Consider the following 27,336-nt stretch of genomic DNA (forward strand, 5'->3'; position numbering starts at 1 on the left):
CGGTTTGCAGCCAAGAAGAGCAGGACCGCCTCAGGGAGGGGGCTGGTTCCCTGAACAACTGTGTGCACATGCACCTATCTACTGACCATAAAAGCAATACTCAGAGTTTAACACACTTAGTTCTGTGCAATCCTAGACAAATCAGTCCATTCAGTGCCTTCATTTCTCTTCCATCCATGAAGTGTAGATACATCCTACTGAAAAAGACGTTACCAACTGCAAGGTGCTCCAGTACCAGGGTAAGGACAAACTGTTCACTGGGACACCAACTCACATCATTGCTCTGCCTGGCTTGAACAAGGAACTTGTTAATACTTGAAAGAGGGGGTTTTATTGCCTGTACAATAGGGAGACTCCCAAGTTTTGCTTTTCAACACACAAGTGTGACGAAGGGGCTTCCTGAGCCCACAGGGTAAATTAATTCCACCATATATACACAACAGCTTTGAGTACCAGTGCTCAGGCTAAGGCTTTCTAGTAAGTAATTCATCATAAGATTAAATTCAGTTTTCAGTTCCTTCACAAAGTTTGAAGTAAAATAAACCCCAGGACAGCTGAAGCTTGACCTTTCTGCATCTGTTGAAAAGCCATTGGGATCTTATCTCACCTGCTTATCCCACTGAGCTCCCTTCCCAACCCTGCATCACAAGAGGTCTGGAAATGAAGGCTCTTAGTCATCACAGGTTGATTAAGACGGCTTAAAATTCGAGCTTTAATTGAAATGGAAAATAAACATTCCAAAATGATATATGTTTTATAGATTTAACTGAGTTACCAAATTTAGTTTTCATTGGACATTATTGCAAATATGAACATTAAATCATAAGCGCCGAATAGGAGAGAACTCAAAAAAAAAGGTTATAATCATACCATATCAGAAGGGATCGGACCAAATGCTTTTGTAGGCAGCTATCCAAATGTATGATGTGCTGACATGTTAGCTCATAGGATGTAAAGACATCCTTGAATCTACCTGAAAAAGTTCGAGGCCTGACTACATCATTTTCCTGGCAAGTATCTTCTCTGCCAGCAATAAATCCCAGCTCAATACATATCTAAAATGATATACATTAGAGGGCATATGTTTAAGAGTATTAAGTCAGCTTAAATTACTTGAGCAAAATTTTAGGTTTGTGATAGAAATCTAAAAAGGAGCAAAAAAATTGAGAACACCACTGCAATATTAATGCCAAATTGTTACTTTTTTTAAAAAGAGATCTGTACAGCAACATAGCAAAGAATGCAGTGATCACAATTCAAACCAGACAGCAATCTAAGGGAATGCTAATCCTGTATACAGTAGAGCGGAAACACTCCCACATTCGGATGCTCCAGATATGTCGGCTACCCTAATGCACTCCAAACCAGTTCTACCTACATAGGACATTTTGGTGTGAAAAAGTTTCTGTAAAGTTCCCTTTGTTTCCAGTGTTTTTCTTGTACAAAATATTACAATGTTTTTATATATATTTACAGACTTGCACAGCTAGAAAAATACAAATTACAATTGGGCTTGGCAATCAGTTCTTTTCTTTAAATACATGATATTTCAAGAGCAAAATCGTAGTGGTAACATATCCTGCACTTCAAGCATCTGCACAGAGAAGCTTTCTTTGTTAAGCATATTAAGCATAAAAAAACATGACTGCAGTGAGACATGTGCCACAGTAAGCGCAACAAATGCGATTCATCAACCTCCTGGCATCAAGAAGATATAAGATGAATGCAGTTTGTGCACATCAGTGGCATGATATAGAAAAGTTCATTACTGAATATTAATTTCCTTAATAACATTCATTAATTTCACAGGCAGAGCCTGTTAAAAAAGGACAACCAATGTAACTTTTCATAAAAGCGGACACCAGCTTCATGGGGTATTATACATCTTCAACAAAAATGCAACCACAGTTAATATTTCAGGGGCATTTGTTGACTTCAAGCAAGCCCTAGGGTTCTACAAGTTTTCCATTCAATTTTTGAATAGAGGCCAGGGAGGATTTTCTGCTTTAAAGCTACAGTATCTCTCATTATGGCTTTTAATACCCTGCCTTTCGCTGAGATGAGGTATGTGTTTCTAGTGAAATGGTAACAGTTGAGCAAAACAAGTTTCAATGGACCACAAAACTCTGTATGCAGGTGTAAACAGATCTTCCCGTAAGAGGTTGCCAAACCAAATTGTAACAGTGCAAAACAGGATTATTTTTTTTTTCCCCTGTTAGGAAAAGGTTGTCGAGGCATCTAGGACATTGCTAGTAGTTGTCAACCCACTGAGCAAATCCTCTTTCCACCAGAGTTCTGTTTATCGACACCACCTGAAGGGAGAGGAAAAAAGAAGAAAGGTGAACAAGCCACGAGCAAGAAACACCAAGTTCCTTACCAAGAAATGAGTCCGCACAGCCATAAACTTGAACTATATTGAAAAGGTAAGTGTGCTAACATACCTCATCTCCCATCATACTCCACAACTGTATTAGTGGCAGACCTGTTGCATTGTCATAATTTGTGACCTGGAAACAGAAAAACATTAGCATGCAGCAATTCTGGTCTCCTCCGTGGTAGATGCAAGGCTCACGTCACTGAGTGATAGTCAATAATTAAACCCACACGCAGGTGGAAGAAATGTAGCTGTTGCCAACAGGCAGCTGAGACACTCTGCTGGCAAGTTTGTCACCCCATTTCTTCAAATCTTTACCCTTGCTAGAATTAGTGATACATTTGAGTGTTGCATTAAACCAAAGGAAGCCAGGAGATTGTTACAAATACTATCAGCTTCCCACTTGGCTTACGGGGATGTCTACAGCCACTATTAGAAACACTTCAGAAAAGGTAAGGCCCTCTTTATTAAGATCTGGCACCGCGCACAAAAGCCTGTGGGACACTACCAGAAACCTTAGCTTCTGGCCTGTGGCGGGCCAGGGGGCGATCTTGCATATCAGTGTTGTGAAGGCATTCGAGGTTGGCAGAGCAGTGCAGGCCCAGGTGAATACCTGATCTGCTGGACACTTTGGGCTCTTTAAGCCCATTCGGGCACCCATCCTCCTGGTCTACATCAGCTGACAGAAGGGAATATTCACCCCTTTCCTTGTGCATCCCTTTGAGCCACACAGTCCCAAGCAGTGGTGATGCCACACAAGGGAGTTCTCAGCCTGTTCTCAGAGCTGAGACTTCTCAACAAGAACCTTGCTCAGCAGCCAGGCTTACAGGCTCTGCACTTTGTTTCTGATAAACACACAGCGTGCTAGGGGCAGAGAGAATAACAGCAGCAGCAAAATTATCAACAAGGCTTTTCTAGACAGCTCTCATGTACCTGCGCCAGTAGTGCTGCGCCTCTGGTCATCTCACTAACAGCAGCATCAGCTTCTGATGAAAAGTGATCCTCGTCTTTGGAAAGAAAAGAACAGGAGAAAAATTAGATATTCACAGCCTTTAAAGGCCAGAAGGCACTATTAAACTAATCTCGTTTGACCTTCCACATAAGTTAGGCCAGAGAATCCTCACCTACGGTTGCTGTAGGCACTTGCTGAAACCAGTCTATTAAGCTGGAGAACACACAAATATTACGCCTGCTGTGTTGCTGAAGGGAGAGGATGAAGTGCTTTTCAAAGCCACTAGCCAAGTTAATGTGAACATAAGTGACTGATGAATTAGGAAGCTTTAAAAACAAAAGTATTCTTCTTCTGCAATGCCTTTGAGCTGCCATTAATATTTTGATACTTAATAAACTAAGGTCAGGGGCCTCAGGACTTTCCCAACCTTGCACAGAGTGCCATACTATAAGCAGAAAACTCAAACATTTGTCCCACAGGCTAGCTGGCATCTGAGCAATGCCAAATGCATGCTCTGCAAGCATTGGAAGCCCGAATCTCACAACCTGCACAGCTTATGGTGGTCCTGCTGCTAACACCACACGCAATGCAGCAGGAAGCCCCCATGTCCCAGCCAATGAAGTTACAATTCACACTGTGAAGATGAGACAGGACATAAGTGCATAAGTACATTTTGAACAAAAGTTGCTTATTTCCTATCAAACTGCTGAAAAATAAAAGTTTCACCTTTGCGGTTCCTGCTCTGAGAATCTCCAGCAACAAGTGAACTCCCTACACCTCTGCAAATGCTGAAGGAGGTAGATGTCCTCAGGGAACGTGCAAACCACTCACCTCTGCTAGCAGCAGCTTAAACCTGGCCATCCATCTACAGTCTTGGCAGGGCCTGTACTAAAGTCCTGCCAGCCAGAAGCTCCAGTGATAAAACCCAGCCTGACCCCTAGCTTACCCCTTCTGCACCCCAGGAAGGCCATCTTTTTTAGATACCAATACAGCAAGAATCTCAAAAAAAGAGCCCAACACTAGGAAACAGAAACCAACCAAAAATATAGAAAACATTTCTAGGCAGTGACTGACATTCCAGTGCTCAGAGGGCAGTCTTTTGAATACAGAATGTACACATCAGGCATTTCAGCAGGAAAATATCAGGTATTTGTCTAGCAAATTAAAAATCAAGTTTGCATTTACAGTTACTGTACAGCAGAAGGCAGAACAGTTACAGCTGCTTAGTTACACCCTGCCAGACCTGCAAACTTGCTGTTTAAGAGAGTAATTCATTCTCTCCTTCATACAAGAAAAAGCCTGGATATTTATGAACTTCCCCTTGAGTCAGACAGATTGTGCCATACTAGCTGATTCAGAAGAAAAAAATATTTCTTCCAATCCTTGCTCGTCACCTCAAAGGCTGCACTTGCAATAGAAGAGAAAGTTTAGACCGAAGCATTGCTTGCTTGTAGCCGGTATCCATTTAAGCCTGCAGGAGGAGTGCCAACAGTACCTCTCGAGAGCTCCATTACCTGGAAGTGGCACCACGTTGTCTAGTAAAACTTCTGCTCCTTGGAAAGGTAGTGTTACAAAATCAGACCTTAAAGAGAATCAAATTAGAATAAGAACATGCCTTTAAATTACTTTTGTATTCTTTAAGGTGACATTGATTAATCAATTACACTAACAGGAATTCAGTTTAAAATTGATGACAGTCCAAAAAAGATCAGACTATTCTTCCACCCATCTAAACAGCAAGAAATTGTTTGGTTACCACATCAAGTTGGATTGGGCTCCAACCAAAGATCACTTCCATAATGCAGGCTGTGCTTCTTACCCCCCTAAGCCCCTGGGGGCTCTTCGTAGGGCAATCGAGTATTTAATGGGCTTGTATACAGCTCTGCCAGCCAGCGAGGGTGAGGTATACAGAACTTCAGTTTTATTCCTAGCTCATCAATGAATTGGGACTCCTGAAAGCATCCTTTTGCATCCGTGTGCTGAAGGGGCAGAAGTTGCATGGCTTTTTTCAAGGGGAGAAGAGAAATTGCAGGAGCTCAGTAAGCTCTTAAGAAATCCACGCCCTCTGCTGGGACAAGTCATTCTAACATTTCCCACTTCAGCAGTGAAAATCCCTATTCAAACCACATGGATGCCTCTGATGGAGATTCAAGCCAGATATTGCCTCAGGCTACAGAAAAGGAGCTAGAGACCTGATTTGTCTGAGCGTGTCAATCTTCACTCTCTCATATCCTCCATAGTCCACGTATCTGATCTCCACTTCGCTGCTCTCTTTGAAGTAGCCAACAACTTGAGCCCGCCACCATGCCCCATCCAGGCCCGGAGCTGCGCAGATAATACCAACTGCAGAGCACAGGAGCACAGAGAGGCTCAGCATTAGAAGACTTCCACAAATAAGCACTTCACACATTAGCAGTACTGCAGTTATCTACTGAGAATCAACAGCACTTCTTACACTGCTTTTATCTTCTTTCAGCACCACCCACACCCCCCAGTCAGATAAGGCCTACGGGTGACACAGAAGAGGTGGGTTTTAGTCTTAAGTCTCTGCCAATACGATGCTGTTCTATGCAGGCATCCGCTTCTGTTCCAGCCTTTGATCACCAGCAGCAAGGTCTGTCTCCAACAAGGAGAGCAAGTGCTAATAACCCCTTCCACGTGACGCAGCCTCTGCTTTACGCTGTGTCCCAACAGCAGCACTACAGATTCAGAAGCAGTTCTACATTGTTAGCAAAAATGTACCAGATGCTAAGTTGACTAAAAAGAAACTGAGATGGATTTGATTTCATCCTGAATTTCAACATGCAACTAAGTGGCCTAGGATATGCTCCAGAGATGAGTGGCATAAGAAAGTAAAACATCTGTACTCTGAGAACAGCTTGAAAAGACATGAAACTGAACAACTTGTGAGCAGCCAAGTTACTTGCCTTCTACAGGTGTTGGCAGGGTTGGAATTCCAGGTTGAGAATAGCAGACATACATCTGCTGGTCCAGGCTACGCAGGACATGGAAAGTGGGGTGCGTATGTTGCTGTAGAAACATGTGTCCTGCATTGACTTGGTTAGCCACAACCACTTCTACAGTGACTCCATCTGGGAGCATCAACTGCCACAGGGAGGAGAAAAATACTCATTAGTGTTTATTACAACACAAGCTTCAGTCACATTAGACACTCAAAGCAACTCCTTGTTCCACCAACAACTCCTGAGGCTGACAGACACCAGTGGGAAAGCACTAGTATGATGATAATTCACTTCCAAAGGCTGCTTTGGATCAGGACCAGAAAGTACTCAGTGTGCTCAGTACTATGCTGTAGTACTCAGTACTATGCTGTTGTACAGGAAGTCAGATTTAGGGAAGGGCCCATCTTGTATACAAAAAGACTATCAGCACAGAGCAGCTGTAGGACTTATTTACCCAAAAGATCAGTGAGCAGAATTAGCAATGATGCAGGTCAAGTCACATTGCACTATCAACACAGTACAACTTGTAAGGATTCCCTACCCACAGAGCTTTTAACATCAAGGTAATCTCTGCAGGGGCTGTCCAAGATTCACCACAGAGCTCTCATGTTAAAATTAATATGCCCTACCTGACAGAGCCACTGCGTTGGGCAACTACACAGAACACAAAGCATTATTGTGCACAAAATGTATCTAAAATGCCTTTAATGTCACTAAACTCAGTTCTCCTAAACAAAGCCAGCCTTTACATCCATGGAGACAGTTATGTGCAGTTACTGTATACATTTTAAATGCCCAATGCAAGCAAAAGAGTGCTGTACAGATGCTTAGAAACACAAGAAGCACAAAAACTCTTCTCTGGAACACTAATGTGAAAGCCTTCTCTAAGTGTAATTCAACACCATTAGAAAGTAAAATATTTTGAGAAGACTAGCTTCAAGATTTCTAGCTTCAAGATTTAGGGCAGTGCCAGTAATGACAACAGAGCAGCGTGACATTTTGATCTCTAAGCAGAAGTGGCAGGCAATCCAACCAGTTCCAGCCTGAAGTGGTATTTCCTCAGGCAAACATCTAGTCTGGAGGACGAAGCCTACTAAGCCAGATGTGCGATTACACAACATTAACCCCAGCCTGGTAGAACATTCTGCTACATCTCCCACTTCTATTTCCTTTCTACCTGTAGCAGAAGAACAGGCAGATAATCTCATCTGTAGCAGTTACGCAAGCTGGACAATAGATAACTGCACAGATCCAAAGGTGTTTTGAGGGAACCTGTGAACCAGCATGTTCTTACTGGTAAAGGGCCGCGTGGATATGGCATGCTATGATGGCAGTGATCAACAGCAGCCTTCCACCCTGACACCAGCACAGGCAGCAAGCTGAGACTTACCCAGGAAGTCATAGGGAGGGAATGAAGCGTCAGCGATGGTGGAGGTGGAGCATAGATGTTGGTGAGACTCAGCTCTTTGAACTTCTTGCCAATAAGGCTCAGTGCTTTTTCTACATGATGCTGGGAACCTGGAAGACAAAAATCCAGGAGAAGATCTGTTACACAAATATGCTGGGGACACACATACCCTATGTGGAGCTAGAGAACACTACAAGAAACCTGGGCTACACCAACAATTTAAAAAGTTTTAATAGACTGACCATGTAGTCTGATGACTGGATCAACGCAAGCAATGCAGGCCCCAGCTTCAACAGCTTTAGCCTCCAGGATGACCCTTTTCACAGAGTACTGGCAGATTTTTTTCAGCCGCATTTAGTCTATCATTCTTCACAATCAGATTCCATTGCTGATACACACCCCATAGCTCCTCCCTTAAAAGCCAGAAGTCATCCCACAAAAGATCTTATTTTTGTTATGAACTACAGCAGCTGAGGTTGCTAAACTGCACTCTCACCTCTAGAACAGAGGGTTCATGTGCCAGGGTACAGGTGACTTGGCATATACCTCTACTGTAACACCATTGTCTGTGAGCAGAAAAGTTTTGTAAAGCACCAGACTCAGACTGTACGACTTAGAAAATCCTTGCCCATCTAATTACAACCAACAAGCTAGGTATTAGACTGAACAGAGACATCTCACCTTCAATGTGGCAGATTTGGAAGTCATGGGAATAAGGTAGTGTTGAGATATAAATTTTGGCACCAGATGTTTGCTTCAGGAAGCTCACGTACCTCCCTTGTTTGCCAATCAAGCGGCCAACTAAATGCTTCATGGAAGAGACAAGAAAAATGGTCAGAAGAGAAATACAAATCAAACAGCAATGCTCTCCATGCCTTATTTCACCCACATTCCCAGTTCCTGCAGTGCAAAGAGCCAGGCAGGATGAACACAAGGTAACACCATCCCAGTGCAGAGTTATATTGGTCTGTGATAAGTCAAGGCAGATACAGACCACTAAGTGCAGCTCATTTTAAAAGATTCATCTTTATATCTTGCAGAAGAACATAAAACCCAAACAGAACAAAGTCAGGCCCAGCAAATGCTACTGTCTTCCTACAGTGAGTGAAATCACATCCTCTCCCAGTCTGGACTTCTCTTTTAAAAAGAGAAAGGTTAAAGGGAGGAAAACATGCTATATTCATCTTTCATTCAAAATATATACTATGGTGCAGCAATTTTAAAGCAAGCTAATTAGCCTGGTTTACTCCCTTTCTAATCTATCATGCCTATTAGGCTACATAGCCCTGGGGCAGCTGTGCAGGGTGCACTCAAGGCAGCAGCACGTTTATCCTACTAGGAGATGCAGTTTCGCTTTACTGATCATCAGCATCCAGATCTGCTGAGGAGCAGAACTGCAAGAGCGATGACATGTCTGGCAGCCATGCGCAGTTTTGCATAAGGTTGGAAAGAAGGGATGAACACAGTCCTAAAAACACATCCTCTCTCTTTATAATGACCCAAAAGAAAGCTCATTATAAAGACGGAGATGCAAGCAGCTCTATAGAATAGCTTAGATCAGCATTCAGCTTGTGAGGAGGAGTTTAGACAGGCAGTTGAAACATCCCTCCTACACAGCGGGGGGAAAAAAAATCTCTCTAAATGGGGAGTAATGAGTTTAACACCCGGAGTTACCCTGGGCATAGCCCTTACATGCCTCTTCTTTACAGCTGTGCACAGGCTCTTCACTCCTGTTGAGTTGTAACAGGAGCTAAATGCTTAAATCCTTGTTTATTTGTTGATCTCCTTGGGATTGCATTGAGCCACTACCAGACTGCAAGAACCAGAAGATCACTACGTAGGGCAGGGCGAGAAGCACGATGGGCTGGTGCCTGGTTACCTTTGGAACCTCGATTTCCCAGATAGTGAGGTCAGACTTGCTGGATTCTCCTCCTGGCTTAGAGTTCTGGCGAGTTGCTGTCTTCCCCAGGGCACAGCCACTGTCCACAGAATCCATGCTATTTACATCTGAACCTACAAAACACATGCACCTATCAGCACTCAGATAACCTACAAAATTAACCCGGCTACCGGACACAAGGCCATGAAAATACGTCATTTAATACAGAAGTTAGGTTGAGCTTTCCCCATGTATTCACGCAGGATGTTCCTGTACCATGCTGCAGTATTTCAGTAAGAGTCAAGCCCTACCACGCAGTTTACTAGAAGTTTCCTTTTGTTCCTGAAGAAAAACCTGAACACCTCTGGGAACGCAACAGAAGGAAATTCAATTTCAGGAGGAGTCTTTCAAACATAGTGGCACCTTAGACAGCAGAGACAAGACACTAAAAGTAAATGCTACCAACTGAACGAGAGCTCTGCTAACAACAACACAGAGCTGCAGCTCTAGAAGGATACACCGCATTTTCCCCATGGCTTAGACAGGGCTCACCACAGGACTTCAGCACACCGGGAGGGGGGCGCAGCCCATTCATCTGCTCACTGGACTGACATCACATTCCTGCCCAAACAGGGATTGCATGGGGAATTGTGAGTGTCAGCTGTGCTCGTATTGCCTCTTGCCCAAACTTCTCATATGCCTGGGGAAACAAGGTACCAGAATTGATCTATAGTTTGTTCCCAAACTATCAGTCAATATCAAGGTGGTTTCCACTTGGGAAGGAGAAGAACTAAAACAGCTTCCTCCTGCTTGGCATATCACAAGACTGATCCTTCCTCCAGATTAACAGGCAGGAGCACAAAGATCATTACTTCCTTGTAAGCATTCAGACCATCCAATATAAGACCAAAAAGAAAAAAAAATCCAATAGCTGCTTTACATTTGCTACATCTTAACTAGCAACACAGCACATGCCTCGAAAGTCAAAGGCAAATAGTGCAGCTGTTTGCCACAGCCTTTCTAGACAAGGAGGAGGATTTGAATCTCACAGCCAGGTGTGAAGGTCAGCTGTAGGACCTCTTATCCAGCACAGACACATCAGCAACTTTACCTGTGATATCCCCTCTCCCTAGCCTTCAGCTGTCTCAGCACAGAACTTTTAGCCCTCATCATCACCAGGCTGCACAGCACATTCCCATCACGCCAGCATTCACAGCAAGACAAAACCATTTTCTTCCTATAGTTACTCTCACTAGTCAAGACGTTTTGGGGGTTTAATCCTTAATTTTTGGCAAACTCAGTCCATGTCTTACAACAAGCAGGATCCCCATTACTTTGCAGCAATTACAAAAGGCATCCTGTCATTAAGGGCTGTTGGCACCACAGGGTCCTATAAAGGATTTTAACATCCATCCCCAAGGTCACATGGGTCAACATTTGCTCAGACAGCTTTCTATTCTGCCAGGCACACATCTTCCAGGATCTAGAAGGCAAAAACAATAGAGACAGATGGAGGGACTCTGTGAGCATTGCTGCCGGTTGAGATTTCTTGGCGTGCACCTACTCTTCCAAGGGAGAACAGGCTCCAGGGTAATTGGTCTGCAATCAACTGATTTTATCACGATTTATTAGAGCACTTCTTGGGTTCATCCAGCAGCACCCCAGAAGGCTCACCTACAACCCCCCACAAGGATAGATTAGATCCCAATGCTTATTAGAAGCTGCCTGATCCAAAGCAGGAATTTGTATTAGCAGGTCTCAAACCTGTAAGGTGTTCTCACCAGCCTGACCTACACCCAGACACACTCCAGTTCACCAGGCTGCTCAAGCACATGCTTAGCTTTAGACAATAAGCTTGTGCTGAATGGGGACCAGCCTGTTCACCCCGTTGCAGTATATGCTGAACGTCACCTAGCTAACACCAGATACTACGGAGATGGGAATTCTGACAGCAGATGCTCAGAGTCGTCATACCCACCTGAACAAGAGGGCTAAATATTCATCTGCTGGGAAAAAGTTAAACATGAAGAGGATTTATCTGAACATGTAGCGAAACAAGGGGGATACAGCACATTAAGTGCTTGCTCACCACATTTTTGTATGAGGTTTTCCAAATCTCTTACCTCCCGAGTGATCTCCATCAATCTCTGCTGCCCAGTTACTCTCCTGACGCAAGTCTGGCCCGTCTTCCTTCAGCATCCCATTACTGTATGGCACTTTGCTGTCTTCAGGGAGCTTCGGGGTAGGAGGTTTTTCACTTGGTACTGAGCTCTGCTCAACAGAAGTGTCTTGGGTTGCAGATGTGCTCAGTAAGTCCGAATGCTGGCCTGATGTGACGGACAGCGTTGTGTTCTGCAGCGGGTCCTCCGCACTCGTCGCACCGTCAGATGCGCATGTGCTGCACCCAGAGTCCTCCGTAACCAAGTGTGATTTTCCCAGTGACCCTCCATGGCTTGCCACAGGAGTCCGATCGACTCCTTGCGACTCACCGCGCACACAGTTCTTTACCTGACACTCCTTCGTGTCTCCCTGAACGGGGCTGGATAAACAGCTGTGTGTTAAACAGCTGGAATATGTCACACACTGATCGCGTTCCTCCACCTGTGGGGATGTCAGCACCACAGCACTCTTAGCAGCGGCATTCTCACCTCCTCCCACAGCTTCTGCTGCAAGCACCTGATCAGAAGGAACAGTGCTTGCCCTCTCCAGAGGCCTCTCGACTCGGCTGGCTGCAGCCTGGCAGATCCGACTGGACACATCACTTACAGAACCAGACAGCACTTCCTCGGTTGCTGCCAAAATGACCTTGGAAATGATCTGTATTGCTACTTGCTCAATTTTCTCAACTTCTTCCTTGTCCAGACTCACTCCTCCAATCCTCTCCCTTTCTAATTCATCTCCTTTTGGCTGTGTGCCCTCCTGACACACAGGTACAGTACTGTCACTCAACTCAGACATCTTTTCTTCCCTGGACTGCTCCAAACAGGCAGACTCTGAACTATCCGGTAACATCCTAATCGCGGAATCCTTGTGACTTGATACAACTTCAACTTCATTATTGAGAAAGGCTTGTGGGATATTGGCTTCCTTCTCCAATCCCAAGTGAAGGGCTGTCACACAGCCAGCATCCGATAGCACAATTTCTGGCATCTGGCTTTCCTTAGGGGGCTTAAACGAAGAATCATCTGACTGCTCTGCATTGCTGATCTCCTCCGTGATTCCCAAAGACTCTTGCGTCAGTGTCACGGATGCCGATGGCCACTGATCTTGGGTTGAACTAGAGCCTGAATCCTGTTTAGGGCTGACTGCAGCACTGCTGTGACACTTTGAGCTCTTTGAGATCAGAGGGAGAGAAACACAAGCAGGGACACTGCTTTCATCTTGAGATCCTATTATTTCTAGTTTTTCACTGTCGTCCTTGACGGTGCTGGGCTGAGTTGTCGTTATTGCTGGGGCTGGAAGGTCCTGTGAGAAGTCTAACCCCTCATGAGGCTGACGCAGGAGAGAGGGCGTCATCGACCCTGCCGGCGGCAGGGAGGTCGAGGTCTCATTCTCTGGGCGTTCCTCTTCTGAGGAGAGAGGCAGTCTTTGAGAAACACGTGCTTCTGTTTTGGGTGATGAATCATTCTCTGGCAGTTCTTTCTGCTGCTCTTCTGCAACGGCTATCACTTGTCTGTTATGATTGCTCGGATGCTTTTTTCTATTGGAATAGATCCACCAGCAGCCAAGAAGTGCCAGCACTCCAGGTATGGCATACGGGAACAAAGTGCGAAAGCGTAAAGCCATTTTACAAAGCCTCAGCAATTAGACCTAGAAAGGGAAACAGAAAACTGTTATTAAAATAGTCACATGAAAGATAACAGGAAGGCTAAAGTTTCATAAATGCCGTGAGCTATTTCTGTTAGTGCGGACAGGCTTGTTTTCCAGCCACTCTTTAAATTCACATCTCTGCTCTATCAGCAGGCTGTGGAACAAGACCTTTTCCTAGCAGTATGGATATCTGGACATTTCTCACCAGTACGTTTATCTTGACAAGCAGCTTCACCTTGCCTCACCTTTGCAGGTCAGTACTACACACAAGGACAGCATCCAGCACTGCACGTTTCTCCAGCATCAGGCTGGGTTCGCAGCACAGCTGTGCTACTAACAGCCAAAAACTAAGACTTGATACACCGCAGGTTTCCCCAGTTCTCTGCTTGAAAGGCACATCACTCAAGAGTTTGTAGCTGGACAACACACATCTCTAAAATACAGCAACTAGGTCAAACTGAACTGCTTTGCAACCTTCTCATCTACAGTGTTGCAAGAGGGTGGTGCGTGGGCACACCACTCAAGCCTGCAGTTCAGTAGGTACAAAACAGCAGCGTGCAGCTACTCCACTTCTCTTTACACACACAGTGAAGGTATTTCTAAACAAAGAGTGCCTGCAGCCTCATGAAGCAAGTGTCGCCCAATAACCAGAAGTCCCTCTTAAAAGATCTCATACTTTCCAATGGAAGACCAACACAGCTGTTGGCCAAAGGCCAAAAACCTTTCCCCATCTAGCCATTACCACCACAGGATGGGTATACATTAAAAACCAAGGGACATTAAGTCCAGTCAGAACTCGCATGCCCCTCCATGCCACACAGCCATCAATGGATTTGCAAGCTAAGCAGATGGGCAATAAGATCAGCATCAACGCGCCCATCTGCCTGCAGCTTGGTTTCTGTTAAAAGAACATAGCTATATAAAGGGAACACCGCAGCAGTAAATCAGGTCACAGTGCTAAGAAAGGCAAGTTACCTCCCCTGGAAAAACGAACCCCCAAGCCAATGGGTGTCACAAGACCAGCTGGATATGACCACACTGGACAACACGGACAAGAGAGAGTTACTCTGCCCTGTTGCGGAAAGATGCCAGGGGATACCAGCAACAGAAGGCTCTGCAGGACCAGCTCCTGTGCACAGATGCCTAGGACATGTATGAAACCTGATCTCGATAGCTTAGTGACAGATGAGGAACAAGATTTGCAAGCTTTTATGTGGCTACATGGACTGATATAAAATGGGAAGGCCTGCAGTTTAAGACAGCTACAGAGACAGCAGCATGCCGAGGACTGGGGAAACATCCATGTGCTTTTAGACATTGCTACCAGATACAAGTAAACCACTGACAGCACAGCTTCTGGGCCCTGAGAAGCACGTAAAATGCCTGGCTAGTTAAAATGTGTTCTGAAACAGCCACAAAAAAACATCTAACAGCAGCTTTTAGAGTCAGAAATGCAAGAGCAGTCGTCATTCAGTCACTGAGCCAGGAGGTAAGTGAAAGAGCTGTGCACTTGTAGGGCTGTCGGACAGCTGCAGCAGTAAGCGCGTGAGCCAGAAGGAACTCCAGCGGGGAGAAGAACTCGCACATTAGAATTCAAACCAGGCCGGGAAGAAACATCCGAGAAACCAGTTTCAGGTTACTTTGGTTTTCCTGCACCTTTACACATCCAACACTGGCTTTGCTCTGTACTTCTCTACCTTCCCGTGAAGGTTTGTGTTCCTTCCTCAGCCTGACCGCTCCCGGTGAGCTTTCCCACCTCTTTCACACAGAAGCGAGCCCTCACACCTGCTGAACCCCGCCTGCTCTGGGGTGACCCCAGCAAGGCTCCTCCACGGCTGCCACCCCCCCACACCTCACCCGAAGTCCCCGCACAGAGCAGCTCACACTGGAGCACACACAAGGCCGTGTCTTCAGCCTGCCGGGCTCTGTGCACTGGTGTTTCAAAAGGCCAACACCACCCCCGTGAGGCAAGAGGCCCCCAGGGCTTCTGTGTGACTCGTAAGTCAGCAGGTGGGATCTTCAGTGAAAGGTGCTGGTGGAAGCCAGTGGTGCCTGCCCAGCAAACCTCTGTCATCCACGTTAAAAGGATCCCAACACTTCTTTTGTGAAGCTTTTTGAAGAGCTCCAAATGACAGAGGACCGAGGTTCACTTTTTCCAAGAGAGGAGAAGCAAGACTTGCAGTCTGCTTAGAGAAGTGTTACTTCAGTTACTTCAATTTCACAATGCATTAGAGGAAAAACAAGCAAAGCAACTCCAAGTGCCTCTAACACCACAGGAACTGTGGCTGGGTTTAAGCTGCCGACAGCTTGCAAAAGCACACAGCTCCTGGTGCAGCGCATTACGGGGGGCAGCAGGATGACCTTGAAGCTTGCTTATACTATCTGACAGCCTTCATACCATCATTAATGGACAGGCAAGGAGAGATAATTTAGTCAGGACTGCTCCAGCAAAGGACATCACTCACGATGTGCAGGTTTCATGTCAATTTCAGACAAGTACTGATAGATGAATAATCTCCTGCCTTTGAATGACTGAACTCCCAGCAACAAAGACCTGTTAATATTCAGCAGGTGTTTGGGAGCACAGCATCACAAGTTGGGAGCCTCAGCCTGCTGCACACACTTTGCAAAGATGCTGTGAATTTTGGGAGCACCTATCCATGCAGGGAGTGCCAGTGAAGGAACGCACCCGGACCGCTTCAGCGATGGCTCCTTCTAATCACATTTCGAGCACAAAGCCAGGGAATGGTGCGAGAGCAGGGTTGCACTTTCTGAGCACGCAGCCCTCCGGGCCCCGACGCACCACATCATCCTCCAGCGCTGCTCGCCGCCAGGGAGTTGTGTTTATGCTATGACCAGAATCCAGGACGCGGGCACACTTTTAACATGCTGAACAGAATCTCTCTTAATTGCAGTTTCAGCCTTTTCTTAAAAAGGGTTCTGTGGCTTTTTTAGGCACCAAAACAACTTAGGAGCATGCTTTCATGTCTATAAATAGACCAGAAAGCAAGATGGCACACTGTGCTTTGCCTCTTCTTTGCATTAGCATGCTGCTTGGATAAAGACAGACATCATTATGAATCAATTCCACCAAATTAATGAGTGTCTAGGTCATTCCAGTGGCTCGTGCACTGCCTGTTCTCAGCTGGGTCAGGGCATTTGCGCCCCAGGTCCCTGCTGCTCCCTGAAGACAGGCTGCCGAGAAGGGACCACGACAGGGATTGTCAGAGATGTGAGGCCATGCCAGCTGCCGCCAGTGCCCCAGCTGCTCTGGCCCAAGTCAATACTCTGCTGCAGTGCTTTCCTGCCTCTAGGCCCGGCTGGAAGTGCTCCCTGCCCAGCAGGGCACAAGACACTTCAGCATTCCCAACAGGTTATGGCACCAGACCTGCAGGAGTGCGCACACTGCATGGGCACCCTGGGCTGCTCCGCTTCCAGCGCCACCGCAGATAAAGGAAGCTTTTCCTGCACTCCGGGGACTGAGGCCTGACCTCGGACCCCTGCTTTTTATAATCCTACTGCAAACTCTGCCCCTCCCGAAGGGCAGGAGAGCTCTGTGCACCTCAGCTCACCAGCCAGCCAGCAGACAGACTGCCAGCCAGGCAGGACTGGAGCTGCGCAGACACACTGCACCCCGCTGCAGACTTTAAGGACAGCCCACAGGGAGCTGTTTCCAAGGGTGGTAAGGATGGGAAATAAGTTCTAACAGCCTTGTAACAGTGACATTAGTCTAGAAAAAGCAGTCTCGATAGAGACACTACTACTTCAGCATGCAGCTCCTAAGTTTGTTCTACATCTAAATTTACTAGGCTGACAGCTGTTACTCATCTGACTTTCGAGAGGTGAAAGCTGCCTCTTACTGTAGGGAGCTTGCAAACCCTTCCCCGTGTGGATGCTGTTGGCACTCACATCACAGTCATGCTCCTCCATTTACAAGCCTCACCAAGCTACATGAGGCAGCGCCGACATGCCTTTCCTTAAGGAAAGCCTGCAGCTGGAACAGAGCTAAGCACTTACCCACGTCCCCTGACCAGCCTTGCTGCAGAGCGTTTACAGTTTACATTTTCCCTGAGCAGGAATTAAAGCAAAACACAGTGTGCCTGACGATGCTTACATACAACGACAACGGACTTTTCTCCAAACAGGCCTCGACTTTTGCCAATAAGCAGCAAAAATAAAGATTGTTTTCAGGAGATAGCAAAGTCATAGAAATGGGAACCACCCACTGGAAAAAGAGTATTATCTAGTTCCTTTCTAGAACCATAATATTTCTTAGACAAGAAAAGACGATCAAGTTAGTCTGTCAACTATGCTTAGTCTTTCCACCAGAAAAAACTTGTTATCAGAACAAGCACTCTGACCGCAGCTTCCAAATACAGCTCTGCTCCGGGGCCCCAGTCTTCACAAGGAGCTGCTCACGTTCTAGCTGGGTGACAAAAACATGCCTCCCTCAAGCTCAACCTGAGCATCCAAGTCTCAAATAATCCAATGTTCACTGCAGATTTCTCACCTCTTCCTCCAGCCACACCTTTCCATCAGAGGAGCAAACAACTTTATCGGAGCTAGTTTGGATGCCAGCCTCGCCTCCTCGTCTCAGTTATTAGGACTCAGCAGTGAGACAAGTAAATAACGAACGTCCAAAATCGTGACTAGAAAATTTCTTGCTCAATCCCGAATCAAAAGGTAGCTACAGACGATTTAAGAAATCCAGTAATATCTCTAGTACATAGTGAATGAGGTATTAATGCTGTTCTGTGCAGGAAGTTGGAGCCTGCATTCACTGGACAGTCCTATCAATATCTTCCGCATGAGATACTTCCAGCTGGCTTTATACAGTCAGGTCTGAAGATAAGCTGTTGGTTAATGGCAACTTCTGAATGCTTCCTCAAACAGATCTGGCAGTGAGGGGAAAAACAATGCAAACCTATACAATAATTTGGATTTAGCTTTTTTTTTTTTAAATTTGAACTTGGTAATTGGGAAGGGTGAAGTCTGCACACTGCTAAGACAAAAGGTTCACATTTATCCTCTACAGTACAATTGCACATTGTGAGCCACTGCTAGCACTCATCTGCTGTCCACTTAAGTTTGTAATTAATGCAGAACCACCCCACAAGCTGTCTCTCAGGCATACCACAAACTCAAATTAAAGCCCATCACATAAGCCCATTCCCAGCAAGCTTCCCTGATTAAACAGACAGCCCCATTATTATCCGATTCCCTATTTAGTTGCACCAACTGTCCAAACAATAGTCCCACACAGCGCTGCAGCACAGGAGACAGTAGCAGGATGCCCCACAGAGGGACAGGCCTGTCCCAAGCCTGGCAGACAAAACAGTTCCAAGCGCTCTTTTGAGCATTGTTATCATTTAAGATAAGATCTTCACTCTTCTGTGGTATTTGAAATAGTGGGGATTGGTTGTTTAGCTGACTGCTCCTTGTGGAGCTCCTTTAATTTCTTGTTTTTAATTTGGCTAGTTTTAGCAAGAGCTGCATTACGCTATCAGCGACCGTGCCAAATGGGAAGTCCACATCCTTCCATCAGCTAGAAGGGGATGCGAGGCGGCGGTTCCGCACGCGATGCCAGCAGACATCGCAGCGTGCCGGCCTGGCTAGGTGGCAGCCAGCACCCACAGGCACCTCCTGAAGCAAGCATGACAGGAAGGCTCTGCCGGCCTGGTTTTGGCAGGCTGGCTGCAATGTCACTTTTGATGTGATGCCTAGAAGATGGCTGATTTTTAACCTGCGTAACTGAACTGTGCCAGAAAGCTTGTAGGATACAGCACCGACTTCTCTTCCGCCTCCTCTGCAAGAGAGCCCCCAAAGCCCGCTTCCCAACACACTCTGGAGTGACAGAACCCCCTCCCCATTGCTAGTCTGACAGCCAGTTCAGGCGTGCAGGGGCAACGGGATCATTTAAGCACACAGGGAAGAAAGCCTGGGGCTCTCCCGCCAGCAGCAGCGCACAAAATGGCAGCTTGTCAAGTCACATGGCCTCGAGCACTGCCAGACCGGAGGGAGCCCGGCCCGCCGGCCTTCGTGCTCCTGGGGCAGGAGCAGCCCGCGGGGGAAGCACAGCAACCCCAGGGCCTGGGACCGGGGACAATCAGTGTGTAGACACCAGAACCAGCCTGAAGCGCTGACACCCCGGTGCCATTCCCCAGGACACAGGGCCCCATGCAGTCCGGCACCAAAAATAGAGCCGAACCAGCGCTGAGCTCGCACACTGTACACGCTCGGCCCGCACCACCAGCCACTTCCACTTCCTTCTGGCATTTCAGGAATCCGGTCTAAATGTCACACCTTACTTCAAGGCAGAGCCACACAGCTGCAGCCAGGACACGAGACTTCTCCAAGCAGCTAAATAATCCCCTCAGTAGGTCAGGATGGGATTGGGACAGTGAGGGGAAAGGAGGGGGCAGTCGGCTCTCCAAAGCTGCGTTCTGACTTGATTTATGGAGAACTGCTGGTAAAGACCCGTGAGATGAGGACAAGTATGGACACACGCTCGCCTACCTTAAGAAAAGTCTCAGGACAGTCAGCTCGTTCACATTAGGGTCCCAGAGCAGTTTTAAGCCACCTTGTTTCCCTAGCCAGGACAAGCAATCCTTCAGCACACACATCCTTATAAGGCCAGAAATGTTCGCGGCACGAGCCTCACGGAGAAGCCAGATAACTCATCCTTAAGGCCTGAGAGGAGAGCTCAGCAAGCTCTTGCTGCAGCTGATTTTCAGAGCACAAGGTTTGTTCTGGGGGAAAGCTGCTCCAAGGCCCCATGTGGGAGAAACGCGGACAAGTTGCAGGGACCGAGCCCCGCAGGAACGTGCCCTCCCACGCCGCTGCTCCCGGCCTCCCCCGTGTCTCCCTGGCCCGGCACCGCAGAGGTTACGCTCCAGACCCCGCCGGCAGGGCGAGCCAAGGCTGGAATTAAATACCGGCCTGACAGATCGCAGAGCGAGCAAGCAGGCAGCTAAATTGGAAATGTGGCTTCAAGAGCAAGGCCAGGACGCCTCCCTGCAAGCCCTATGGTTAGCGATACAGCACTCGGGAAATAAATACTATCTGGGTGAAAGAGAACTGGACAAGGCTGGCACAGTTCAACTACATGGGACCACGTGAGCTCTTAAAATTTTCCATGCTAAAAATAACCAGGAGCAAGTGCTCTGCCTTATAGGAGGCATATGAACAAGAGTTGACAAAAAACTAAAGAACTGGAATCCCTACCAGTAAGATTAAGGTAAGGGAAACTACCGCACAGGAACAGCCACAGAAAAACTTACTTTGCCTATGCTTAGCATCAGCCACTTTTTCAAAACAGCACTGAACTGGCAGAAGACAGGCACCACCCAAACTGCAGCTTCTGTACGAAGACAGAGGTGGTGAGTCTTCGTTGCGGGGACCTCCCACCTTTGTCAGGTCCCCAGGAACCTCCATGGGAGGCTGCAGGTTCAAATGGGGGGTGGAGGGGTTCCAGGACCAAACGCTGACCTCACAGGACAGGCCCGTGAAGTCACAGAGACCTGCCGCATCGCCAGGCTGCCAGCCCTTGCATCATCACCCACTCGCGGTCTCTGTGGTATCGGGCAGCCGCAGGAATTTGTGGCATTTCAGATTCCTGCCTTTCCCACCACTTCCTCCCAGGACAGCCTGGTGCACCCATCAGAACGAACACCCAGAGGTGAGAGCTCAGGAGACATGACTCAGTAGCAACAAACAGCTACAGACAGGTAGGAGCCAGGCAAGCAAGATCTCAAACTGGATGGTACTTACTTAAAAAGAAGTAACAGGTGACTTTCTCTTTACTTAATTAAAGCGAAGAGTTCTGCAGCAATTCCTGCCTCAAACACCAGCACTGGGAGACAAGAACACCAAGAGATACTCCTGAAGCAATACCTTCTTTTTACACCCTAGTTAACATGGGTTACACAGCTCGTGAAGCCATCTCCTCTGTGATGGAACTCTGTTAATGAAGCCACTCTACAACCTTACAGTATTAAGGAACCAGCAGTCCTATTTGCAGAGGAATAAATTTTGACAAGCAAAAGCCTGAAAAAGCTGGTTGTTGTAGACCTAAGCTAGAGCACTGGAACAAGAAACACCACCAACAACACCAGGCTGTCTTTTATCTCTAAGATAAAACCTGCTTTCAGTGTAATCAGCTTCACTGATGTTCCTACAACAGCTTACTCCCTTCCTTCACAGCTGAAGCTGCTATGCTGACAGCCCAGGCTTTATTAATATTTCATTTTACAGTGGGAGATGGATGCATGGAAAATGCATGGAAAGAGGGACTAAGTAGTCAAGCACCAGGCCAGCAGAGCTCCTCAGCTCAAGCAGCAATACTTCTAGGCCAAAGCAGGTCTCAGAGAAGTTTGTATTTACACACTCACAAGCAGAGGCTTACAATAAAAGTATCAGTCTAGCCAAACTGTAGGGGTTTTTTTGCAGGTGTATTGGAAATCACCAAGAAGCTCATACATATGTGAACAGCAAGCACCAGCAACCCTTACCACCTGCACTGCTGCATGTATTAATGCAAGGCCCTGAGCTGATCACACCTGCTATGCAATAAGCCACAGGTTACACTTTGTAATTAACATTAACCCTATCAGATTATCAAGCTCCTTACTTCACTTTATATCTTATTACCTTTCTGCTCCAATTGTTTCATTATTTATAGTTTCCTCAGCCAAACTAGTGTGTCCCAGTGAATCTCTCTATTACAGAGAAAGGCGAGATCAATTTTTTCACTGCTTTGTCAGGAAGATGTCTCAGACACAAGTGAATTTCAGAAACAGCTTCTGCACTGTTTTACCACTACCACATTGATCTTCCTTGGCTATTCCTCAAAATTTGAGGAAGTCTGCCACTTGGAGTCTGCTCCAGACACAGATCCAGACCAAATGTCCTATTGCTTTGAGCTAACCAGAAAAAGCTCAGCATATTGGCCAGAGGCCACATAACCTTTCCATTATCACCCTGCTTTAAACAGCAGAGAAAAGTCCTCGGATTCAGCCCAACCCACTCTGTGCACAGATATCCCTGACTGGGGAACGAGCAGCACGTCTTGCAGCCAAGAGGCTGAGGCTTCAGTTGTTGCTTCCTGTACCTTCAGAGACCCCCAGCCAGCCAACACACACACAAACAGCTTCCTCCTCACCTGCCTGGTGCCCACTGGGACCTGTCTGGTGTGCAGAGATAAGCAGCAGTCAGTGTGGCTGCTCTGGCTTGGCCCTGTCCTTACTGCATCTCCCACGTTGCATGGCAGAGGTTTTGTGGGGTTCTTTCCAAATGTAGTTTCTTTCCTCCCCGACACACCTACCAGTCCACATTCAACCCTTTCAAAAGCATTTTTCATAAAATGCTGAAGAGAACGAGCCATCTGCAGGACAGGCAAAGCAGCTTTTATTACCTTCACGATCTGCTGCCACGTTATGAACATTTTCCACAAATCCAAGTTTTATCATCTTTCGCTCTTTCTGCACGTTCACCCAGCTTGGAAAATAAAATATTTTCCAGAACTTCTGAAAAATTACATCTGTTACTTACAGATTTTGCATTTGTTTCTCTATCAGTGAAACAAATGCAGCCCTTTCTAAGGCAACATGAATGCCCACTACAGGTGCAGCTTATAAATGAAAATTTAAACAACCAGTTAAGTAAAATGCCTGGCATCTACATTGATTTCCAAAAAACAGGCATGCATAACACCTAGGAGCAGAAACTAAATGAACCAAATGTTTCCAATATCTGCACACAATAAAAAAAAGACCTGAACTTTCAAGGAGACAGAACAGTGAGGTTTACATCACAAGGCACTGATACGGCTGTAGGAGACAGCGAGAAGAGGCGGCGCTGAGACCAAACAGGTATCTGGGGAACAGCATCCAGCCCTGCTCACTAGAAGGCTCACTGTGCACAGCAACGAGACCTTGATGAACAGCTTCTCAAAACAAAAGCTGGGCTAAAACAGAAAAGCAAGAAGTGGTGTCGTTCAGTTAGAAGCCTTGTGCCTCGAGCTTGGCTTGCTGCAAATAAACCACAGGAGTGCAAAGAGAGGAAGGATTTTGAATGTTTATGAAAAAAGCACTCTATATTCACCTATACTAGGAAGGAACAGCAAAGGTTTCACTCAGATGTTTAGACTGAACAAGCAGGAAGATAACTTGTAGCAAGCTTGTTAATGCATACAAGAAGTTACACAACATACTTGAGACCTAATCAGAGAGAGACATGCTTCACTTTGATCTGTATTACAGTAGCACTTACAAGCCCTCGCCCAAACTACGCTAGGGGCTGTTCTCATACACAAAACGGCTTTCCCCTAAGATTGAAGGCTGCGTCCCTTCCTTGGCTTTGGCAGCCCATTTTTAGAGAACAAAGCAAAGGTAGGCCAAGTGACCTTCCTACAATCGCCCTGAGTTGGAGGAGACAAGGAACAGCAAATAGGTACTCCTGCCAGCCAGCAGCCCATCCTTTTTACCTGCTAAACAGGACACTACACTCCATTCAACTCGAAACATTTTAGAGAATTGGTGTTTATGTTCCTGTCCCCCTGGACACCACAGAACTCTTCTTAACCTCACATTTCAACAGAGGACAGAGCACAAAGCCAAGCTCACAAAAGATGCTCCTGATTACAGAAGGGGAAAACCGCAGGGTCACATCCCTGAGTTTTATGAGGACATTTCTCTCTCCCTCTCCAATCCTTGTTCCAGAAACTTGAAGCTTCCCATTCACTGATTTATCCCCACACAAAGCTAAAGCCCCCGATACAAGAGGCACATGCAGATCATGAGCTTTTGCTAGGAACTGCTGCTATTTATACACAGGGAGTTCAAAACCAGCTGTAGCACATGGTAAGTTTCTCATCCTCATTGCCAGGTGGCAGTAGAGGTCAAAGGCAGTTTTCCCCAGGACCTCTTCAAGGTCTACAAGCAGTGGTTTGTTCACTGAAGAATGATTTTAAACGATCTTTCATGAAATATTCAGCTCTGCTATGAGTAATGTACTGGGGCCGTAAATTCAGTCGGTTTCCAGCTAGGGCACAAGACGCAGCAGCAGAAATATTAAACAATCTGTGCAGCGGACAGTAATAAAACAGCTGAAGAGGTTGTCTGCAAAAGCAGTGAGTGACATGAAAACATAACACCTTCTACAATCCCTGTAAGGAGAAAACTCAATGGCCTTAATTTCCAGGAAGCAAAGCACCTGCTAATAAACAGCTTCTTGCAAGCATCTCAAGCTGGCTGCCTGAAGTGAGTAACTTCACAAGCCAGCCATTTGTGCGAAGCATTCCACAGGAGCACTGTAGTTAGAAGTCAGGATTTTAAAAAGGCTAGTCATTAGATCTGAAACCCTACACAATTAGAAGTAATTAATGGCTTTCAATGACTTCTAGATGTTTCTAAGGGCATGCGGGGCTACCAACCCGATCTTACTACAGTCCCCCTGGACACTAGAAATACCTTAAATCATTTTTTCACATCAGTTAAGCACACATGAAAGATGAGAGTCAAAGATAAGAGGGGTATGTTGCTTTAAAGCACGACGCTCTTCAGATAACTCTTCTATTGCAAAAACACACTTGCTCTCAAATACACCCAAAGTCAGCCTGCAGTGTTTTCAAAATGAACACGAGAGTCTCAACGCAGCAAGTCAACTGCTGCTGGCTCTGAGCAGCTTTGGCTGCAGTCCTCAGCAAACAAACTCCTGTCACAGCCCACTCCCAGGAGAACCTGCAGGAACCAGGAACCCGCGTACCCGGGTGGGTCTGAACCGCAGGTACCTCCACCTTACACTGTGGGTGGCGAGGGGAATTCCTGCTAATTTCAGGCACTGGGGAATGCCTACAGTAAAGCCAAGGCTTTCTAGGCAGCTGATGAAAGAGAGGGAGGAAGGAAAGGAGGTTTTCAACACAAGTATCCCAAAGCCTCTCTAGAGAGCTTTAAGGAGGAATCTGGTTTCTCAGACAGGTGGCTAAAATTGGCACAACTAAGGAAAACACACCTAAATAAGCAGCAGCTACCAGAAGGCAAAAACGTGTGTTCCTGCAGCACCATCTCATGCAGATCCTGCAATAGTAGCATTTGTTTTATGTCTGACAGCAAACCTTCTGTAGCCCTGTTGTACAAGGAACTGTACAACCGTGATGAGATTCACCTGCCTGAATCCCCCAGCACTGACATTTCACGAGAGCTTTCAGAAGTCCTTCAAGAGCTCAATGAAACACAGGAAACAAAGCGTCAGATGAACTGCCAACAGAGCGGTACCAGGACAGCCAGTGTCACAAGACAGAGGTGGATTCTAGCAAGCTCCAAGCACAGCTTGAGCCCTACAGGCTCCCTACTCCCTTTGACTTACTGAAAAACTGTAATTTTTTTTCAGAGCACCAGGTGATACATACAAGCAAACCAATTAATCAAGAGTTAAACCGTATGATCAAGATCCATGCAGTGAAGCTGCACTGTCCTTGTTCTGAAAGAATCCCAGGTACTCCGAGATCACCACCCGAGAGGTCCAGCAGTCCGGCAGACACCTGCGCAGCATTTCACCCCTTACACAGGAAACTCATTAAAGAACGAGGAGGTTAAGTGACTTGGTCACCCAGTGACTCCCTGGCAGAGCAGCGAGCTCAGCTACGTTGCTCTGACAGCTCTAGCATGCGCTACCAGGACAAGCCCGACCTCCCTCGCGAGGGGCTGTGCCACACTCCAGAGCGCCATGTGCTCCTCCTCGGCTGTACCACACACACACACCGGGGGCTGTAACTTGGTAGATCATTCACAGGCACCAAACAAACAGGAGAAAACTAAAGTTACCTTCTCCTGATCCTACTTTCCCCAGCAACGAACTATTTCCTTTCATCCGAGACAAAGTCCACAGCGCCTGATAACACTCCGCAGGTGCCAGCGCAGCCACCCAGCCTTCCAAGGCAGCAGCGACCCCGGGGGCGCAGGAAGGCGGAATTACTTCCATCGCTTCCATCCTAACGACCTTCGCTTTTGCTTAACAGACCAACGGCGGTGGAGCGCAGCTTTGGGTGCCGTTTGCTGCCACCACAGGCAGCGCTCGCTGACGGGATGCCCCCGGAGCTGCCTGCCCGCCCCACACCGCGCCGCCCAGGCTGCGACGGAGCGCCCAAAGCCGGGCCCAGCCCCGGGACCCGCGGGGCTCGGCTCCTCCTCGCCTCGAGACGGGCGAGACAAAACGAGCCCGGAGCGCTGCTGCCCCGGGGGCGACCGAGGCGCTGCCGCTGAGCGCTGACAGCGGGGCCGCTGCGCTCCCGAGCCGGGCCGAGGCGCCGCGCCGTGCCCCGAGCCCAGCGCCCCGGCAGCCCCCGGGACCCGCGCGGCTCCCGCGGCCGCGAGCACAGCAGCGGCGGCGGCCCCGGGCGGTACCGGAGGCACGGGCCGGGCCGGGCAGCCCCCGCCGCCTGCCCCCCCCGGCGAGGCCGGGCCCCCCGCGCAGCCTCCGCCGCGCCCCGGGCGGGCCCCGCCGTGACCTCGGCGCCGGGCCGGCGCGGCGGGGCCCAGGCGCGGCGGCGCTGACCTTGGGCGAAGCCGCCGCCGCTGTGGCCTGACGGCGGCCCGCGGGACGAGCGGCACCGGCAGCGCCCACAGCCCCCGGCCCGGCCCGGCTGACAGCGGGGCCCCGCCGCTCTCCGAGGCACGGCGCCGCGGCCCGCGCTGTACTTACGGACGGACGGACGGCGCGGCGCTGCCCCTCCCCGTGCCGGTCCCGCAGCTGCCCCGGTGCCGGTGCCGGTGCCCGTCCCGGCGCCCCCCGCAGCCCCCCCGGCGCCCACGTGCCGCCCGGCCGGGCCGCCGCGCTGGGACATGCGGCCGCGCCCCGCCCCGCCCCGCCCCGCCCCGCGCCCCGCGCCCCGCCCCGCCCCTCTCGCGAGAGCGCCGCGGCCCGCCCGCCCCGGCCCGCCTCCCCTCCCGCCTC

General features: G+C 47.9%; 1 protein-coding gene across 4 annotated transcripts; it reads right to left on the reverse strand.

The window, feature by feature from the left end:
- Positions 1-684: 684 nt before the first annotated feature.
- Positions 685-27,244, reverse strand: AKAP1 (A-kinase anchoring protein 1). 4 transcript variants are annotated; one of them, XM_066979782.1, is made up of 11 exons: positions 27,085-27,244; positions 11,700-13,386; positions 9,577-9,710; positions 8,379-8,505; positions 7,680-7,807; positions 6,254-6,431; positions 5,519-5,669; positions 4,841-4,908; positions 3,308-3,381; positions 2,442-2,507; positions 685-2,312 (listed from the first exon to the last, which is right to left on the reverse strand). In XM_066979782.1, the coding sequence occupies exons 2-11, from the start codon at positions 13,360-13,362 to the stop codon at positions 2,250-2,252; spliced, it is 2,652 nt and encodes an 883-aa protein (XP_066835883.1). In that variant the 5' UTR covers positions 13,363-13,386; positions 27,085-27,244; the 3' UTR covers positions 685-2,249. The 4 variants fall into 4 exon arrangements, with proteins under 4 accessions (XP_066835883.1, XP_066835884.1, XP_013048901.1 ...); XM_066979783.1 differs by having other exon boundaries at positions 27,081-27,231; XM_013193447.3 differs by lacking the exon at positions 27,085-27,244 and adding an exon at positions 20,667-20,804.
- Between the last annotated feature and the right edge of the window lie 92 nt (positions 27,245-27,336).

Source organism: Anser cygnoides, chromosome 18 (assembly GCF_040182565.1).
Source record: "Anser cygnoides isolate HZ-2024a breed goose chromosome 18, Taihu_goose_T2T_genome, whole genome shotgun sequence".
Lineage (NCBI taxonomy): Eukaryota > Metazoa > Chordata > Aves > Anseriformes > Anatidae > Anser > Anser cygnoides.

What these genes read in the sequence shown, in the direction of transcription:
- AKAP1 (XM_066979782.1), bottom strand. Translation starts at nt 13,362, where the DNA reads ATGGCTTTACGCTTTCGCACTTTGTTCCCGTATGCCATACCTGGAGTG. An exon ending in CCCTCCCTATGACTTCCTGG is followed by an intron (nt 6,432 to 7,679) that starts GTAAGTCTCAGC and finishes TCCCTGTGGCAG; the next exon opens with TTGATGCTCCCAGATGGAGT. An exon ending in GCGCAGCACTACTGGCGCAG is followed by an intron (nt 2,508 to 3,307) that starts GTACATGAGAGC and finishes TTCTGTTTCCAG; the next exon opens with GTCACAAATTATGACAATGC.